This window comes from Dermochelys coriacea, chromosome 10 (assembly GCF_009764565.3).
Source record: "Dermochelys coriacea isolate rDerCor1 chromosome 10, rDerCor1.pri.v4, whole genome shotgun sequence".
Classification (NCBI taxonomy): Eukaryota; Metazoa; Chordata; order Testudines; family Dermochelyidae; genus Dermochelys; species Dermochelys coriacea.
The window spans coordinates 61,317,533-61,337,142 of NC_050077.1; the positions used below are offsets into that span (position 1 = coordinate 61,317,533).

Consider the following 19,610-nt stretch of genomic DNA (forward strand, 5'->3'; position numbering starts at 1 on the left):
TGATCTAAAAAAGATGTTTCAATCAGTACTAAAGAAGCAGCTGCCCTTAGTCATTTTTAAAATACAGTAAAAATAGAACATCAACTATTATGCACTGCTCCTGCAGACAGATCATGAAATAACATAAGCATTAAACATATAAAAATTGAAAAACCCTATGAAATAAAATTAAAAAATTTCAAAATGAGAATTTTCCAAAACTTCCATTTTTCAGAATTTCCATTTTTCACGAAATTTTGAAAATATTTGTTTTCATTTTCATTCAGAACAAAAACAATTGTCAAAATTTTCCCACAAAAAAGGAAATTCAGAGTTTCAACCAGCTCTACTCATGAGTCACTCAGTCCCTTTGTCCCTCAACAAGTACCATGGAGGTGAGGAAGGACAATGCTGCAGCCAGGCAGCACACACCAGTGAGGCAGATACAGCTTGCTCCCGCAACGGTCTGTACTGGGACCAGTGCTGTTCAACATATTCCTAAATGATCTGGAAAATGGGGAAACAGTGAGGTGGCAAAGTTTGCAGCTGATACAAAATTAATCAAGATAGTTAAGTCCAAATCTGGCTGCGAAGAGTTACAAAGGGATCTCAAAAAACGGGGTCACTGGGCAACAAAATGGCAGATGAAATTCAATGGTGATAAATGCAAAGTGATGCACGTTGGCAAACATAATCCCAACTATATATAGGAAATCATGGGGTCTAAACGAGGTGTTATCACTCAAGAAAGAGATCTTGGAATCATTGTGGAAAATTCTCTGAAAACAGCTGCTCAGTATGCAGCGGCAGTCAAAAAAAGCTGACAGAAAATATCATAGTACCACTATATAAATCCATGGATGGTTTGCCCACATCTTGAATACTGTGTGGAACTCTGGTAACTCCCTTCTCAAAAAAAGATGCCTTAGAATTGAAAAAAGTACAGAGAAGAGCAACAAAAATGATGAGGGGTATGGAACAGCTTCCATATGAAGGAGTAATTAAAAAGACTGGGACCGTTCAGCTTAAAAAAAAGAGACAACTAAGGGGGGCTATGAGAGAGATCTATAAAATCATGAATAGGTTGGAGAAAGTGAATATGGAAGTGTGATTTAGCCCTTCACAGAAAACACAAAGAAATTATTAGGCAGCAGGTTTAAAACAAAGAAAGTGCTTTTTCACACAACACCCAGTCAACCTGTGGAACTTGGGGATATTATGAAGGTCAAAACTATAGCTGGGTTCGAAAATATAATTAGATACATTCATAGAGAATAGCTATTAGCCAAGATGGTCAGGGATTCAATCCTAAGATGTGGGTGTCCCTAAACTTCTGACTGCCAGAAGCTGGGACTGGAGAACAGGACATGAATCAGTCTATAATTACCCTGTTCTGTTCATTCCCTCTGAAGCATCTGGTACCAGCCACTGTTGGAGGATACTGGGCTAGATGGGCCATTGGTTTGACCCAGTATGGCCATATTTATATTCTTTGAGTTGGCCAGATTTAGTGGCCAGCATAGAGGTGTATATGGGCCATGATGCTGGTATCAAACACCTTGTATCCATGGGATCACTGTGAGGGAGTAGTGACTGAACTCCCAAGTCATATTCACAGAAGCACAAAAGGTGGGAAAGCGGTTTCTTGTGTCCCTTGCCCCCTGAGCATCCTTGCAGGGAGCAGAGTCACAATTTGATCTTGTGTTTTAAAAAAAAAGTCAATTTGTTTTGCTTTGCATATTTATGTTAGGATGAAGCATCGCAGCTGCTGTGACAGCCTCTGTTTAATAACTACTACAGGGCAATTTTTATTCTGTTTGTACCTGAGCAGGAGTAATAGCAAAGAACGTTGGGTACATTATATATTGTGCAGAGGGTACTATAAATACAAGTGAGACTAAAACTATAGGGTTCGGGACTATTTAGAAAAGCTGGACGAGCGCAAGTCCTTGGGGCCGTATGCGCTGCATCCGAGCATGCTAAAGGAGTTGGCGGATGTGATTGCAGAGCCATTGGCCATTATCTTTGAAAACTTGTGGCAGTCCTGGACAACTGGAAAAAGGATAATGTAGTACCTTTAAAATCTTTAAAAAAGGGAAGGAGAAGGATCCGGGGAACTATACGCCAGTCAGCCTCACCTCAGTTCCTGAAGAAATCATGGAGCAGGTCCTCAAGGAATCAATTCTGAAGCACTTAGAGGAAAGGAAAGTGATCAGGAACAGTCAGCATGGCTTCACCAAGGGCAAGCCTGTCTAATCTAATTGCCTTCTATGATGAGATAACTGGCTCTGTGGATGAGGGGAAAGCAATGGACATGTTGTTCCTTGACTTTAGCAAAGCTTTTGACATGGTCTCCCATAGCATTCTTGCCAGCAAGTTAAAGAAGTATGGGCTGGATGAATGGACTATAAGGTGGATAGAAAGCTGGCTAGATTGTCAGGCTCAATGGGTAGTGATCAATGGCTCCATGTCTAGTTGGCAGCCGGTATCAAGTGAAGTGCCCCAAGAGTCGGTCCTTGGGCCAGTTTTGTTCAATATCTTCATTAATGATCTGGAGGATGGCGTGGATTGCACCCTCAGCAAGTTTGCATATGACACTCTACTGGGAGGAGAGGTAGATACGTTGGAGGGTAGGGATAGGATACAGAGGGACCTAGACAAATTAGAGGATTGGGCCAAAAGATATCTGATGAGGTTCAACAAAGACAAGTACAGAGTCCTGCACTTAGGATGGAAGAATCACATGCACCGCTACAGACTAGGGACCGAATGGCTAGGCAGCAGTTCTGCAGAAAAGGGGATACAGTGGAGGAGAAACTGGATATGAGTCAACAGTTGCCAAGAAGGCCAATGGCATTTTGGGATGTATAAGTAGGGTCATTGCCAGCAGATCGAGGGACATGATCGTTCCCCTCTATTTGACATTGGTGAGGTCTCATCTGGAGTACTGTGTTCAGTTTTGGGCCCCACACTAAAAGAAGGATGTGGAAAAATTGGAAAATGTACAGCGGAGGGCAACAAAAATGATTAGGGGACTGGAACACATGACTTATGAGGAGAGGCTGAGGAAACTGGGATTGTTTAGTCTGCAGAAGAGAAGAATGAGGGGGGATTTGATAGCTGCTTTCAACTACCTGAAAGGGGGTTCCAGAGAGGATGGATCTAGACTGTTCTCAGTGGTAGCAGATGACAGAACAATGAGTAATGGTCTCAAGTTGCAGTGGGGGAGGTTTAGGTTGGATATTAGGAAAAACTTTTTCACTAGGAGGATGGTGAAGCACTAGAATGTGTTACTGAGGGAGGTGGTGGAATCTCCTTCCTTTAAAGTATTTAAGGTCAAGTTTGACAAAGCCCTGGCTGGGATGATTTAGTTGGGGATTGGTCCTGCTTTGAGCAGGGGGTTGGACTAGATGACCTCCTGAGGTCCCTTCCAACCCTGATATTCTATGGTTCACTCCTGTGACACTATTTTCTACGTAGGCTGTTATATGTGAGTACAATATTATGTATGTGGTAACACATACACGTTTTTGTGCACATTTCAGGAGGGTTTATATGGTGATGTCAAAACTGTGCTGATTGTTTACAAATTAATTATTTTTTTATATTCCCGGCCAATGTTTGAAACCCAATCCTTTTCCCAATAGCCAGAGCTGCTTGTCAATACTAGAAATGAACCATGAAGACACAACACCAATTACTGCCGATGGAAACAGAGTGCTCTAGAATTTTAATGTAGAAGAGAGTAAGCACAGAGCATACCATTATATTCTTTGTAGACAATGAGCAGGACAAATTTACAAGTGGTCATGTACTATTTTTATTTTCCCTGAAGCTGGTCCCAGGAGGAAGCCAGATGTTCTAATGTAATGGTCCACAATTTCTATTAAAGACTAATTCTGCAGCAAACCATGGAGTAGGATAATTTAATGTTAATAATAGACAGTTACAGTGAAGATCTGTGGTATGATACACAGGAACATACAGTAAGAATTGCCATGCTGGAATAGATCCATGTAGCCCTGTAACTTCAGGCCAATGCTGCACTGACAGAGGCCAATGTGAAATGCTTCAGGAGAAGGTTTAAAATACCCATATTACACCTGGTCTCTTGTGCAATATGGAGATCGGAGGAATATTTTCCTGACAGCAACTAGTGATCAGTGCATATGCAGAAACAGACTGTGAAACCATTACTCATTTTGCCAAGCAGTTACTCACACAAGCTGTCCCATTGATTTCAATAGGCCAGTTATGACAGTAAGCACGAGTGAGGAGAAGAGGGTAAGCAAACTATTTATCCGCTCTTTCCTTACTGTAGGACATATATAGATTTATTTAACCTTCGTTACCTTCAGCTTCGACAATTGTCCAAGATCTTTAGCGGCACTAAATATCATCTGGGGCCCCTATAAACAAACAAAATTGAAACTGAAGATACAGAATTTTCAACATCACTACAGAGCTTTTGCTTTTTATCTCAACATCATTACTATTGTTAAATGGCTGCCCATTTTTTTAAGAAAAGGCCTTTATTGCGTTGGTTATCTTCAGTATTCTGCAGATCAAAAGTTTAATAAAACCTTCAATTCCAATTAAGTCATATTTTGATGCAGTTGACAAAGCAAAATATTTGGAAATATACAGTACAGTGTGGAGGAAAGTGGGCCCAATCCTGCAGAACCTGAGAAACACAACTCCGATTGACTTCTATGAAATATTCACTTGCGTAAAGAGGGCTGGATAAAGTCCAAGCATCTCTATATTGAACCAGAATCATTGTGTTGAAATATATTTGAATGGCATATATGTAGACAAAACAATATTTTGTAATAATCAAATCCTTGCAAGATGCAGAAGGTTTATGCTACCCCTTTATGTTAAACAACCATCTGCTTTGAATCCTTCTATAATGCACTGTAAACATTTGTTGCAGCACAATTACCCCAAGATCTGTAATTACCAGTGGTTTTTGGCATCTTAACAAGGAGTGGTTCTAGATGACTGGCTTCTATTAAAGCCAACTGACAGAAATCAGCTCAACTTAAATGGGACAATTGAACAGTTTTTCATCAATCTTTCCAGAAGATCTCAATTTTCAAAACTGGTCTTTGTGTTTCTGTGTATCCCCACGAATGAAATTTTACTTTCAAATCTATAAACTTAGCTTAAATTCTCACTGCTTATTGGCAGCCAGAATGGTAAGAGAAAAATTCTGCATATTGTAAAACAAGTTCTGTTTCAGCGTGTCTGTGCTTGTACCCTCTGGCAAGGGAAGTGGTATTCACATCTATGTAACTGGAAGGAACTTCCTTGAAGCATCCGATTGTTGATTGAATGTGGTTAATTACAAATAAGATTCGCGAAAAATGAAACCAGCCTGTGGCTATGCACCTTATCCATCATACTGTGTATCACTTTATGGAAGTTACATTTTGGAAGTTAACAGATGGTGAGGCACTGTACACACCTGTTGTGCTATGATCATATTTCAAAACTGGTCCAGCGTTCTTTGGTAACTAATTTTTACCTCCCTTGACCACTACAGATCATATATGTTCTATTTTATCTCTTGGCTTCTATTATGCCCCTGCTAAACAAGGCTTGAAAAATATACTAGACAGCTGCTAGTCAGGAGGCAATGTTAAAGGTGTGTGCGAGAATTATTTCAAACCAGTAAGGTTCTGGGGCCCAGCACAATCCAACCCTGCTGTTTAGAAGAACACTGAAATTGGACTTCTATCCAGGTCTGTCCCTGTCCATTTTTGCCTCTGGCTAGTAGATGATAAATGTGACGCCCCCACACTCATCTGGCTCCTGGAAAGGAGAAGGTGCACGCTCACTGGACCCTAACTGCCATCCAAAAGCCTCATGACAATTGGGTGGGAGATGAGGAGGAAGAGGGTCCTCAGGTTCTACCCCACCTCCTCCCTTCCTGGCTTCTGCCTGAACTGGGCAGGTCTTTTCACTCTAAACTTTCGCCAGAGCTTAACCAAATAGCAATGTGACATGACTTTTGTCAGTTTCCCAGCTGACTAAGGGGTTACAATAAGCAGCTATGAAATTGACAAGGCTTTTGTTGGCTTCATACAGTTTGTGATTAGATATGGTCAAGGATTTTCTGAGGTAATGGGGGGGGGGGTCAGTGGCTCTGGGACAGACCCACAATGTGGACTGCTCTACGGTCCAGTATTATTTAACTGCAGTCTTGTTTAATAATACTTTCACTGCATACGTACAAACCCCTTCTTTTATTTGTCTATAGTATGTCACAATACTTTACAAAATTTTAATTGTTGCTATTGGAAAGTGATGATTAATTATGTCATCAGGGAGAGATTTGGACTTTGTTATATTTGCTAGCTGTGCAAGAGAAAAGGTTAAATTTATTCAAGAGAATTTTGCATTAGGATTTGAGCTTGTTCCTGCTGCATAGTGTTCTAATAGATATAATTTACATTTGAAACCCAATAAATATTATAAATGTCATCTGCAGCTCTGTGATTGCAATTGCTTCAGTTCTTACTTTTGGCTCCCTGGCAGTGTTGTTAGCTGTTTTAATAACAAAACAATATATACCATAACATCGTCTCTGGACATACTGTAACAATATAATGATCAACTTGTAACAAAAGACAGCAGTCTCATTAAATGCAAGATTAACCCCCTACGCATACACCCCCCCCACCAAACAAAAATAATATTTCTGTATTACACTACCTCTTCTCCCCCCCAAAAAAATCTCATAAGACTGAGGTCATTGTTTTACTGCTTTCTCATAAAGGTATACCCAGAATTTGACAGACCCCCCTACACCAGTATTGTAAGTACAGTATCCCTAGATGGCATTCCCCATTTGAGGATCATATCAGGCTACCCTCACTACTGCCTTGGGTAGCAAAACAACCTCCTCCAGTTGTACCATGTTCCCCGCTTCCTGTCATCCTGGTAATGCAACCCCTCCCCTGCCGTCAAAGAGGACCTCTCTATGTCTGGTTAACAAATCTAGAGCCAGACTGTGGCTTTGAGTCATTGGCTGAGAAGTGGCTGCATTTTGGGGTGTGATGAGGCATCATATAGCACGAGGCTTTTGGGGAAGGGCATACAAGACCTGCTCTCACGCAGCATCCCCACCTCTTAGCCTCCTGGAAAGGCTAGCGTCTGTGCTGAAATAGTACAGTGATTGAATGCCCGCTGTGGCTGGCTGCTTGTGTTCTCTCTTGTCCTTGCACACCTATAAAGGGCGAGCCTTCATCTGGCTGTTAATTTTCACCATAGGCAATAAAGTCATCACAAATAACATTTTAAAACATGCTCTATGAAAGTGATCCTGCCTTTTACATTGCACCCTGCCCTGATGAAATGCACTGCAAGAATGCCCCAATCTAGGATGGGCAGGCAGTATGCCCAATAGTGAGGACTTGCAAACCAGCTACTAAAGATCTGCTCCAGCTTTTCTGCTGAAAAGTTGCCCAGCAAGCTGCATGTAGTGACCAAGTTCCTCTTTGGGGGCAATTTTCTGGAAGGAAGTTTTAAAAAACTGCTACCAGGTGTCTGATTAAGCAAGGTGATTATTGCAAACGTTTTTAATGTGTGTGAATCATGGCTTGGACACTTACGGTTTGGTCTGTCAATGGTGGAAGCACGATTTGTTTTTCTATTTTGTTCAGGACTGATTTCCACAGCTCTTTCAAAACCCGTTTCAGAACTGTCTTCTCACAGAATTTTGCAGAGAGACTTAAACTGGAATAAAGTAAAACACAGACTGGTCTCCAAATCTAGCATTAAAACATCAAAGGCTCTGAATTAACATAAATTCAGATTAACGGCTACCTTGTGTTAGAGTTTCTCTGAACCACTACACCAATAATGCCTTTTAGAGATCAGTGTTATTTCACAGCATTCTTCATATGGATTTTTGAACATTTCAAATCTTGCCTTTTAGATTAGGAACAAACATTCCATGTAAATGTCTAGCAACCCTTTTACCATGCTTCTGCTTAATGTATCCAACAGCACCGTATTTATTGAAAATGAAACATAACGTTTGAACTGTAAAGTTATGCTCAAATGATTGGTATAGTTAACAAACTAAAACTTAAAGGGGTTTTGTGAAACTAGTTTCTGCTTAAAAAGAAAAAGCTCCTTTGTTGTCCTATATTGCATCTGGGCAGTTGAAACTGCTTGAACACCAGAAAACCTTTCCATCCATTGAGCAATATTTCAAAATTATTACCCTCAAAGCCAGGCATTAACCATGAGCACATATTAAAGATCGACATGCCCGTTCAGCAAAAGTGTCTTATCTAAACCAGGACACCTTCCATTATATAAAATGCCAGTTTGGTACAAATCCTCACATCAAGAAAACAAACCATGTAAAAGATTCATGTCTTAGGAAAAGACCTGATTGTGCAAAGGAATGTAGGGGGTTGTATTTCAGAGCAATAGATCTAGGTGGTAAAGTAGGCTATACCCCGTTTTTTCAAAGAAAAACCTCCTCTAGTGTCCTTAAAATTTTAGAGAAAAATGTGTGCAGTTGGAAATGTTTTAAACTTTTCTTAAATGTTGAAATGACAAACACCTTTGTGAAATGCAGACTTTCAACAATGTTAGTTAACCACAAAGCTCCTAATATAATTCCTAATATCATTGCTATGTAAATGGTAAAATGTTTTATATACCAACCTGAATTCTAAGGACCTTGCTAAACTAATTACTAATGCAAAAAGCCATTTCAGTGTAGAATATTTCCAATAATGGGAATTAATTAAATTGGCATGATCAAACAACTCCTTCAACCAATTCAGGAAGACAAGAAGAATCATCTCTCCAAAAATTGTTATGTTCAGGAGCGAAGGTGTCACCTACGCCAACCCCCCAGGGCATGGAGCCAATGAAAGAATGGGAGCAACCAACGTTGAATCTATGCAAGTCTGAAAGAGGTGTGTTTTCATATAATTCCCTGCAAACAGGAAAGGGAAGGGTATTAAAAAACTCTGAAGTGAGCCCCCCCCATTCCACCTCCCTCACCTAGCTATCTTGCTCAAACAGCATGCCCTCCACAACACATCCTGCCCATCGGTACAAGCAAGCTACTACTACGATGAAAAAGAACAGAGAAGACTCAAGAGGAAACCAACACAGGAAAAACCTCGCCAATACTTCAACATGGATTAGTGAGAGAAAGTGAACTAAAACACTACCAAGGGATTAGAGTTAAAAAATCTTGTAATAATTTTGTTGAATCATGGAAATGCTGTTGTAATTTAGGACAAACAGATTCTCCTGTTAATCACCAAATGGTTAGACCAGGGGTCGGCAACGTTTGGCACACGGCCCATCAGGGTAATCTGCTGGCGGGCCATGAGACATTTTGTTTGTGTCGACCATCTGCAGGCATGACCCCCTGCAGCTCCCAGTGGCTGCGATTCACCGTTCCAGGCCAATGGGAGCTGTGGGAAGCGGCGTGGGCCACAGGGACGTGCTGGCTGCCGCTTCCCATTGCTCCCATTAGCCAGGAATGGTGAACCGTGGCCACAGGGAGTTGCAGGGGGCTGTGCCTGTGGACAGTCAATGTAAATAAAAAGTCTTGCGCCCCACCAGTGGATTACCCTGATGGGCTGCGTGCCAAAGGTTGCCGATCCCTGAGTTAGACTATGTATTCCTGGAAAGGAGATAGGGAGTAAACATTGGTAAACAAAGAAATAGTGGGATTTCAATAGATTAAGATTCTTAATATTGGTCAACTGTCCTGATTTAAAATAGCTCCTTAAATGGCTTATTATAAGTAACTGATTTCATAAGATTTAGATTGCTTACTTTGCCCCAACTATAAACTTTTTAGCTTATCCATGATATGCCAAACAGGACCTAATATTTTTAGTAATTTTTAACATAAAATTCCTTGGCATCCAGCAATTTAAAATTAGTTCTTTTTACCCCAAACTTACATTTTGTCCAGAAAATCCATGAGAGGTCGCAGAACAATCTCAGCATCGATAGCTGCATTGTTCTTATTGGCTGATATGTTTCCATTTCCTCTCATCTGATTTAGCTCAAAGCTCATCTGTCTTACACACTCCTCAATAATAAGCTGGAAACTAAAGAGAAAAAAAGAGAGTGGAGGAATTATATGACAGAAGATGACTATTTACGTTCTGATCTATCAACTTCATCGATGAACACAAAATTATTTGTGAGCAGATATGAAGCCCACATGCTTAAGGCACTGTATGCTTTAGAATTTGAAAATAACCATTTCTAAGGAGTTATTGTTCGTATAAGGCCAAACAATGTACTTACCATTGCTATTTGCTTTCCTTTTACATTGTCCATATCCCTACAGGAGTCCTAGTAACCATTTTCTGATAAGAATTACACAATAAGAGACTTTAAGAGAATCAGAGACTTTAACTGAGGTATGACTGGCTGTTAAGATAGACATCAGTGTTATCCAGCACAGTTATTCCTGCTTTTAGTTTTGATATGAGGGGATTAGACACAAGTTCTATTTACATGTATTTTTAAAGGGGGTGTTGTCAAATATTCTCTCTTTTTGGTAAATTTTATATTCATTTGGTGTCAGTATCCTCCTTGAAGATAGAAAATAACAAGACTTCTACCAATTTGTCCTAGTTGGCTAAACTGGACTTTTTCTTGTCATGACTCCTGCCAACACAGCAAAGTTCTGTTTACTATTTTGTAAAGAGAGTAAAAATATTTAGACTGCTTCATAAACCTTTATGCCAGATGCATTTTATGGGAATATTTGGCATTTTAAATTCAAAAGTGGGGACAGATTTTCTATTCTGAAGAACTGACTTCCACACAGCTGAAAAACTAGAGGAGATGGGGGACAGATAGGTCTGTGTAAATTAGTTCTGTTTACAAGTGTGGGAGTGGAAGTTGTTCTCAATTCCCCACAAAGGGAGTTTACTGATTCAGCTCATTTCTTGTTTTCCTAGAGGTTCAATTCTCTTCCGATATAGCAGCATACAGAAAATCTAGGAGTGACACAGGGGCAGTATGGCCATAGTGAGGACTTCAATTGGTACGTTTAAGCAGTGCAAAACTGAGTATTCAGAGTCTGCATCCGAGAAGTAAAAGTACCACAAGTACCACGGGGCAATAAATATGATAATCAATTCTAAACCCATTCATAGACAAGTTGAATAGATAAGCCTGTAGCTAAAGAACCTACAAAAAAACCAGTAGTAAAAGACCAAACAAGCTAAGTGAAAACAGACTGAAAAATCCCAGCTATTGTGCTTCACCACAAAAACCCAGCACAAAACCTCACATGAACACATCTGATTGCCAAGAAGACAGAAGGCTTTTCTAGTGATATATACTCAGAAACCAATTTTGAAATGAATAAAGGGGAGCCCAAAAACCAATGCATGGCACAGATGCTTTCCCAGTTCATCCTCAGAATTCTTCTGGGTGCCAGTGCTGCTCTCAAAGCCACCTCTGTTCTCATTCAGATTATGCAGGGAGTGGGTGTACTCTAGCACCCAAACTGCTGCATCTTGTTCAACCACAATTAGTTGAGGCAATGTTCGCTGCTTGGCGCTACGGACAACTCCATCCTGAGCAAACTGCTGCCACACTTATTACCTCAGCGTGGCTACGTGGGTGGCCTCTAAAAGAATGAGAAGAGACTCAGAGGTGGCAGAAAGCCTACTAGAGAAGTTTTACTTGGTTTTCTTCAAAGTAAGGCTATGAAGCTATCTGGGTGCCCTTGTGCTGATTTTTGGTTAGATAGTGTCACAGGCACAAACTATTGACAAATTTAAGGGAGAAGAAGGCACATGAGAAATGCACAAAGCCAAATTGGGGAAATTTTGACCAACTTTGGCAATGGGAATGAAGGCTGTTGGATGACTTGTTCAAATTCTCCTGGCTTTTCTACAGAAGAGTGAAAAATATAGGCCCCTATGACCACTCATTCTTATCTTAACAAAGTGGTAGAAATTAGTTAAGGACATTGAAGTCAATGGTAAATGGGACAAAATACAACCTGGTTTTACAAAAGGTAGATCGTGCCAAACCAACCTAATCTCCTTTTTTTGAAAAAGTAACAGATTTTTTAGATAAAGGAAATGCAGTGGATCTAATTTACCTAGATTTCAGTAAGGCATTTGATACCGTGCCACATGGGGAATTATTAGTTAAATTGGAGAAGATGGGGATCAATATGAACATCAAAAGGTGGATAAGGAATTGGTTAAAGGGGAGACTGCAACGGGTCCTACTGAAAGGCGAACTGTCAGGTAGGAGGGAGGTTAGCAGTGGAGTTCCTCAGGGATCGGTTTTGGGACCAATCTTATTTAATCTTTTTATTACTGACATTGGCACAAAAAGTGAGAGTGTGCTAATAAAGTTTGCAGATGATACAAAGCTGGGAGGTATTGCCAATTCGGAGAAGGATCGGGATATTATACAGGAGGATCTGGATGACCTTGTAAACTGGAGTAATAGTAATAGGATGAAATTTAATAGTGAGAAGTGTAAGGTTATGCATTTAGGGATTAATAACAAGAATTTTAGTTATAAGCTGGGGATTCATCAATTAGAAGTAACGGAAGAGGAGAAGGACCTTGGGGTATTGGTTGCTCATAGGATGACTATGAGCTGCCAATGTGATATGGCTGTGAAAAAAGCTAATGCGGTTTTGGGATGCATCAGGAGAGGCATTTCCAGTAGGGATAAGGAGGTTTTAGTACCGTTATACAAGGCACTGGTGAGACCTCACCTAGAATACTGTGTGCAGTTCTGGTCTCCCATGTTTAAAAAGGATGAATTCAAACTGGAGCAGGTACAGAGAAGGGCTACTAGGATGATCCGAGGAATGGAAACTTGTCTTATGAAAGGAGACTCAAGGAGCTTGGCTTGTTTAGCCTAACTAAAAGAAGGTTGAGGGGAGATATGATTGCTCTCTATAAATATATCAGAGGGATAAATACAGGAGAGGGAGAGGAATTATTTCTGCTCAGCACCAATGTGGACACAAGAACAAATGGGTATAAACTGGCCACCGGAAGTTTAGACTTGAAATCAGACGAAGGTTTTTAACCATCAGAGGAGTGAAGTTTTGGAATAGCCTTCCAAGGGAAGCAGTGGGGGCAAAAGATCTATCTGGTTTTAAGATTCTACTTGATAAGTTTATGGAGGAGATGGTATGATGGGATAATGGGATTTTGGTAAGTAATTGATCTTTAAATATTCAGGGTAAATAGGCCAAATCCCCTGAGATGGGATATTAGATGGATGGGATCTGAGTTACTCAGGAAAGAATTTTCTGTAGCATCTGGCTGGTGAATCTTGCCCATATGCTCAGGGTTCAGCTGATCGCCATATTTGGGGTCGGGAAGGAATTTTCCTCCAGGGCAGATTGGAGAGGCCCTGGAGGTTTTTCGCCTTCCTCTGTAGCATGGGGCATGGTTGACTTGAGGGAGGCTTCTCTGCTCCTTGAACTCTTTAAACCATGATTTAAGGACTTCAATAGCTCAGACGTGGGTGAGGTTTTTCATAGGAGTGGGTGGGTGAGATTCTGTGGCCTGCGCTGTGCAGGAGGTCGGACTAGATGATCAGAATGGTCCCTTCTGACCTTAGTATCTATGAATCTATATTTTCTTTAAATTAAAAAACTATTTCACCCAGAAGATTATATCAATTTTAGGAAAAGTCAAACACGGGGCTTCATCTAGTTAAGGGTGACCTTTTAAGACAGGGAGAGAAGAGACCACAGGGAGCTAGTACAGGTATTATCCACCATTTAATTCTTAGCTGACATTTCCCCTTCTTACTAAGTCACTTAATTTTCCCTATTATTTGGGTTGTCTCAGCCTATTAGGCAGCCATGATTCTTTCTCAGTTATATTTATTAAAACCAAGTGCAGCATCCTTTTCCATAGTTAATGAAGCCACACACTGAAAAGGATAATGGTCTACACCGATTGTATGTCTATGACATTAACTGTTACTGAGCAACTAAAACTTTCACCTACCTCCCACCATTTCAGATTCCTGAACAATCACACTTCTTAGATTCCTTTCCGAGCAAAAGCAAAAACAGTCCTATTGTTTTTGCTTCCAATAACAAGACTCAGCTATGTTGCTGGTATAATGCAAGCCTCATTCTGGTCAGCCGCAAGCACACTGATTAAAGAGTAAAACTCACTAGCTGATTCCCTCAGACCAGACACTGGCAGAGCAAATGACTCAAGAGAGCTTTACAGTGACCATTTGAAGAAAGGTAAATTCAGATAGGCTACCTGATTGGGGCAGGCCACTGGACAAAGCGGTCAGTTTCAGGGAATCAAAACACACACACAGTAAAAGAGAGGTTGAACATTGTATTAGTTAAGCACAAATCAAACCGTTTTTATCTTCCAGATGCAGAAAGTAAAGTTTCCAGTTGTGTCCCTATTATCCATTCATGCCCACACACTAGTTTTAGTGTCGTTTGGAGGTGAGAATACTGCTGTATTTTCCCAGACAGACAGAGACACACACATATACATGCAGTGGATCTTGCTACATTGGAGCAAGTTGTATGTAAAAAGACAATCAATCACCCAATCTAGTTAATGGGTTGGCTTTTTGGCTATGCACATCTACCTGGTTTGAGGCACAGTGGAGTCTTTTTAATGGTTGCCATCACTGTAGCACAAATTCTTTAAGTACATTTATTACCTTGTGCCATAGGCGATGCTGAGCTCATCCAGTACGCTACTGAGTTTCACCTGAAGTTCTTTGAGAACAGCACTAGCGTCAGGATCCAGCTGGAAAGAGATTATGAGTAATGTTATTCTTCTGCATTCTTCTCACATGCAGTCTATTTCTCTGTTACAATTAATGGTTTAGGCATTCCATACATTCATTGTACTACACTACTAGAAAACAAATATGGAAACACCAATTAGAATAGGAAATGTTCAGTTAGCCTTAATGTTCAATTATTGTAGCACTAACAGTGCAGAATAAATTGTTCAAATGAAATAAGAAAGAATTACCTTACAAGAAAATAAAAGAATATCATGAATGGTATAGAACAGTTAACAAGATTATTAGAATTTCAGAAATCCCCTCAGCAAAGGTGGTATATGCTAGTGATAACAAGAGGATCAAGTATGAAAAGGTCGACGGTGCTTGTTTTAATAACTAATTGGTTTTATATTTTTTGTACATAATATTCTTTTGTAGGTGGCATTTTTAAAATTTACATTGAAGGTGTTTCCACAGTGTTTCCACTAATGCAGCTTGGAGTAGAACATCTGGCAATGAGGATGATGGCTTGAGGACCACCCATGCTGCTTCTACTATAGGACAAGAGGAGGGGAAATCTATTAACCTTTATGCCTTTATTTTATTCCTTAAAGCCAATAAGACACACATTGGCTGAAAATAGCTTTCTCTCAAGCATAGAGCAATAAAACTCCGTGGAGGAATCAGGAAAAAGTGCTGCTTTAATACAGGTTCTTTCTCACCTTAGGGGGAAGTGAGGGAGCAGGAGAGAGAATTAATTGTACATTTACATCTCTTTCCAGGTATAGGGCTAGGGATCCATGCACAGACATTTTACCTGTAATGCATTCTTTTTCAAATCTCTATAAGAAATCATTTTAAATAATACTCTGAAATTAAAGAAAAGAACACCTAGATTTTTGTCTCCTCGAATATTGGAATTTAGAAGAAAAATAGTTTGTGCCGATCACAGGATAGGACTGATTCAAAAATGTCAGCATAGTTCATTTTAATATGTATTAATAACTGACTTCCTCTTCTTTGGTTAATCTACATTAGAATGTGATTGAATAGACTTTAGTGATAATTGTCACATATTGCACCCAATCCTGCAGTAATTCCATATGCAGAAGTCCCAATGATTTCATAGGCAATTTTGCATTTGGAGGAAATACATATTCATGCTTGTCTGTATTTGTATTTATTTTTTGTTTTATTTATGAATGGGTTCATTAGTCTAGTTCCTGAGTGCTTCAGAACACCTTTGTAAAATAGGTAAGCATTATTATCTGTATTTTAGAGGTGGGGAACCTATGGTACAGTGCAGTTAGGTGACTTAACCAAGAGCACACAGGACAGCAATGACAGAGCACAGACAACAACCCAGATTTGCTGACTCCTAGAACTGTGTTAACCAAAAGACTACTCATCCTCTTCTTATAGCGAACGGGTGCTCAAAGCCAGTCAATCATGTTATCTCTATATTTATTTTTTACAAGCACACAAAATCAGAGATAAAAAAATATTAACAAAAATCTGAAATAGTGAAAGAGTGGGGTTACTATATAGGCTACAGTCCCGCAAAGCCTGCACTTAACTATGAACACCAGTAGTCCCATTGAGTAGGGTCTCCGGGGGACTAATGTGCTTAAAGTTAAGAAATACATACACATTATCAATTTGATAATACAGCCAAGGGAATGTAAACAACAAAGAAGTTTGTGAGTTCAAACCAAAACCCTAGAAGCAAACATCTCTGAAGTTTGGTGAAGTTCAAGTGGACTCAGATCCAAACTTTGCAGTTGGTCTTCCCTCTGTAATAGGCTGAACCAAAAGTCTAGATGAGGAAGTTTGGACTCAAATCTTGTGGCTTGAACGAATCTCAAACTTTTATAATCTGAGAAACTCATTAATGTTGCTCTGATATTTACCACTGGACTGTTCAGAGAGGTCTTTTACCTCTACTCTTCCTGTGGATGATGTTTTTCCTACAGTAAAACACGGTTTCACTGACAGTGCAAACTTCTTCCTTAATGATCTTTTTCCTTAGTAAGTATGGCTGGTAAAAACAAACTAATCTTATTGAATAATTCATACTGGGAATCAATATTAGAGTTGGCTGAGTAAAGCAATGAGAATTTTCTGTGACTCGTTGCTCAATATATAGAAATGAACTTGATTAAGGCATTGCATTACCTTTGTTTTCACTTTTTGCGAACATTTGAGTGACGGATCTATAACCACGGAAAAAAGATTTTAAGGACTTGCAACTTGAATATTCACCCAGCCAATGGGAGCTTGCAGGAAGCAGTGGCCAGCACATCACTTCAGCCTGTGCTGCTTCCCGCAGCTCCCATTGGCCGGGAACAGAGAACTGCGGTCACTGGGAGCTGCAGGGGGTGAAGAGGGGGTGCCTGTGGATGGTCAACGTAAACAAAATATCTCTCCGTCTGCCAGCGGATTACCCTGACGGGCCGCATGCCCAAGCTTGCTGACACCTGTGACATATAGCAAATATTAAATTGTACATATGAGCATGCACATTGAATGTGGTATATTTTATATGGAACAGGATATACTAGGTAGGCAGGGTTTTGAAAACCCCTTGCCAGAACCCTGGCATGCAAACAAAAAAGTTAGAAAACCAGCTTATCCGTCTCTTTGCAACTAAAATCACAAAGCCTAATGCAATTACTTTGAATGAGCGGTTGTTATGATAACCAGTAATTACAGACCAATAAATGTAATGCACTTACTAAATTTATCTGGAATAGGACACTGGTTGGCCAAAATAGTTTTGCTGGTGCAACTGCTAACTTTTGACTCTGTACCGATCTTAGACTATTTAAAGAGTGTGTGCAAGTTTTAAAATTCTTAGCAGATGTTTGTGCTTTCAAAGTGCAAGAAAAAGTTTGTGCAAAAACTTTGCAAAACTGGAGGTCATGGATAGAAAATCCAGCTTTCTGCATACTCACAGGCCATGCTTATCAGTGCAATGCCATTCAAAGGAGTGGAATATGAAGAGTTACGCTCCTTGATTGGATACATGTTATATATATATAGGCATTTCAATGAGTTCAGGATTATAGGATTAGAGGTACCATCAAGTTATTTTGGTTTAATAACAGTGAATATTTCATGGGACAAAACAATAATCTAGGATGTAGCTAAGATGTGCATTTTTCACTCACTTTATCTCGGGCTCTTTGAATGCCAGTCAGGTCCCCAACATAAATTAGAGTGGCCCCTCAGACAGGTGGGATGCAAAATGACCCAGCCATGCTGCATTTACCCCAACCATGCCTAGTGTTGTGTTCATGGGATTGTTGTGGATGTGGCTGTGGCTGAGCAGCCTCTTTGGATTTGTCTACACAGCAAAGAAAAACCCACGGCTGGCCTGTGCCAGCTGACTTGGGCTTGCAGGCCTTGGGCTGTTTCATTGCTGTTTATGCTTCCGGACTTGGGCTGGAGCCTGGACTTTAGGACCCTGTGGGATAGGAGGGTTCCAGAGTTTGGGCTCCAGTCAGAGCCCAGCAGTCTACACAGCAGTGAAACAGCCCCACAAACTGAGCCCAGTGAGCCCAAGTTAGCTGGCCTGGCCCAACCATGGATTTTTATTTGCTGTGTAGACAATACCCTATGGCTCTACACTTTCAAAGGGTCCTCCTATGCACAGGGCTGATCCTGTGGCTGGCTAAGATGGCTTTCAGGAAGTTTTGTACTGGGGGAATGGTGAACAGCAGCCCAAGGTATATCAGCGCATCAGGTCATTTATCTTTTATGGATATGTCAATCCATTTGTTTGTTAACATGCAAAGCATCACTAAAAAGCCAAAGTAACTTAAATAGCAATGTTCAGTGGAAATGAGAAGCAATTACAGTGCATTGCTCTCATTTCCTTAACTGTTCTAAAACACTCAAGTCCACAATGTGACTACATTTTGAGACAGTGGCACAATACTGACAATATAAAATCACAACAATCTTACATGAGAGTTTTGTACTTATAAAAGGTCTATTATTTTTCCAGTAATTTCAACAAGTTGTACTGTTGTGTGGTATATAACATTTGCTGTTTTTTAGGGAAGTTTTTATGTAGAGAATGTACTCTAGCAAAGCCAGAGTGTTCTGAATTCATGGCATGGACAAACCGCAAAGCTTGTGCTGGTTTGGCATTATAGGACATTCTATGCAATGTAATAATAATACCTGGTTCACACAGAGCACTTTTCATCAGTCAGTGTCAGAGCACTTCACAAAGCCTGTGTCTCATTCTACAGAAACTGAAACCGAGGCATGGAGAGATGAAGCGACTTAGCTAAGGTAACAGTAGTGGAGTGGTAGAACCAGGAATAGAACACAAGTCTCCTTAGTCCTAGTCCAGTGTTCTATACCCTAAGACACACTGTCTCCTAACAGACCAGTAACCAATCAGGCAACTTCTTTACCCATACACACTGTTTTGCGGATGACCCCATAAATGTCCAGGCATAGGTGCTAAGATACTATAGGGAGCGGTGCGGGATAAGAATACAGACAGATAGAAGAGTTTTATAAAACCCATGCAAGTTTTTCTTACTTGTACTAACATTTTAAGAAGATTGACTACTACACTTTCAGATTTCAGAGTAGCAGCCATGTTAGTCTGTATTCGCATCAAATGAAGTGAGCTGTAGCTCACGAAAGCTTATGCTCAAATAAATTTGGTGCCACAAGTACTCCTTTTCTTTTTTACATTTTCAGAGTTGCATAGGCTTCAGCTGCCATCAAATGATTGATTTCAAGGGTCAAAGTCATCTCTGGAGTAACTTTGTTTACCCTGATGTCATCCTCCCTTGAGTTCAACAAGCTGAGTGTAAGAAAATGATGAGAACTAAACA

The 19,610-nt window shown here is 40.2% G+C and overlaps 1 protein-coding gene across 2 annotated transcripts in view; it reads right to left on the reverse strand.

The window, feature by feature from the left end:
* The window catches only part of UNC13C (unc-13 homolog C), a 476,401-nt gene that overhangs the window by 50,987 nt on the left and 405,804 nt on the right, over positions 1–19,610 (reverse strand). For both annotated transcript variants that reach the window (XM_043493368.1, XM_043493369.1), the window contains 4 exons: positions 14,680–14,768; positions 9,933–10,082; positions 7,599–7,722; positions 4,332–4,388 (listed from right to left, as the gene is read on the reverse strand). In XM_043493368.1, the coding sequence (XP_043349303.1) occupies positions 4,332–4,388; positions 7,599–7,722; positions 9,933–10,082; positions 14,680–14,768 (420 nt within the window). The remainder of the gene's footprint in view (positions 1–4,331; positions 4,389–7,598; positions 7,723–9,932; positions 10,083–14,679; positions 14,769–19,610) is intronic.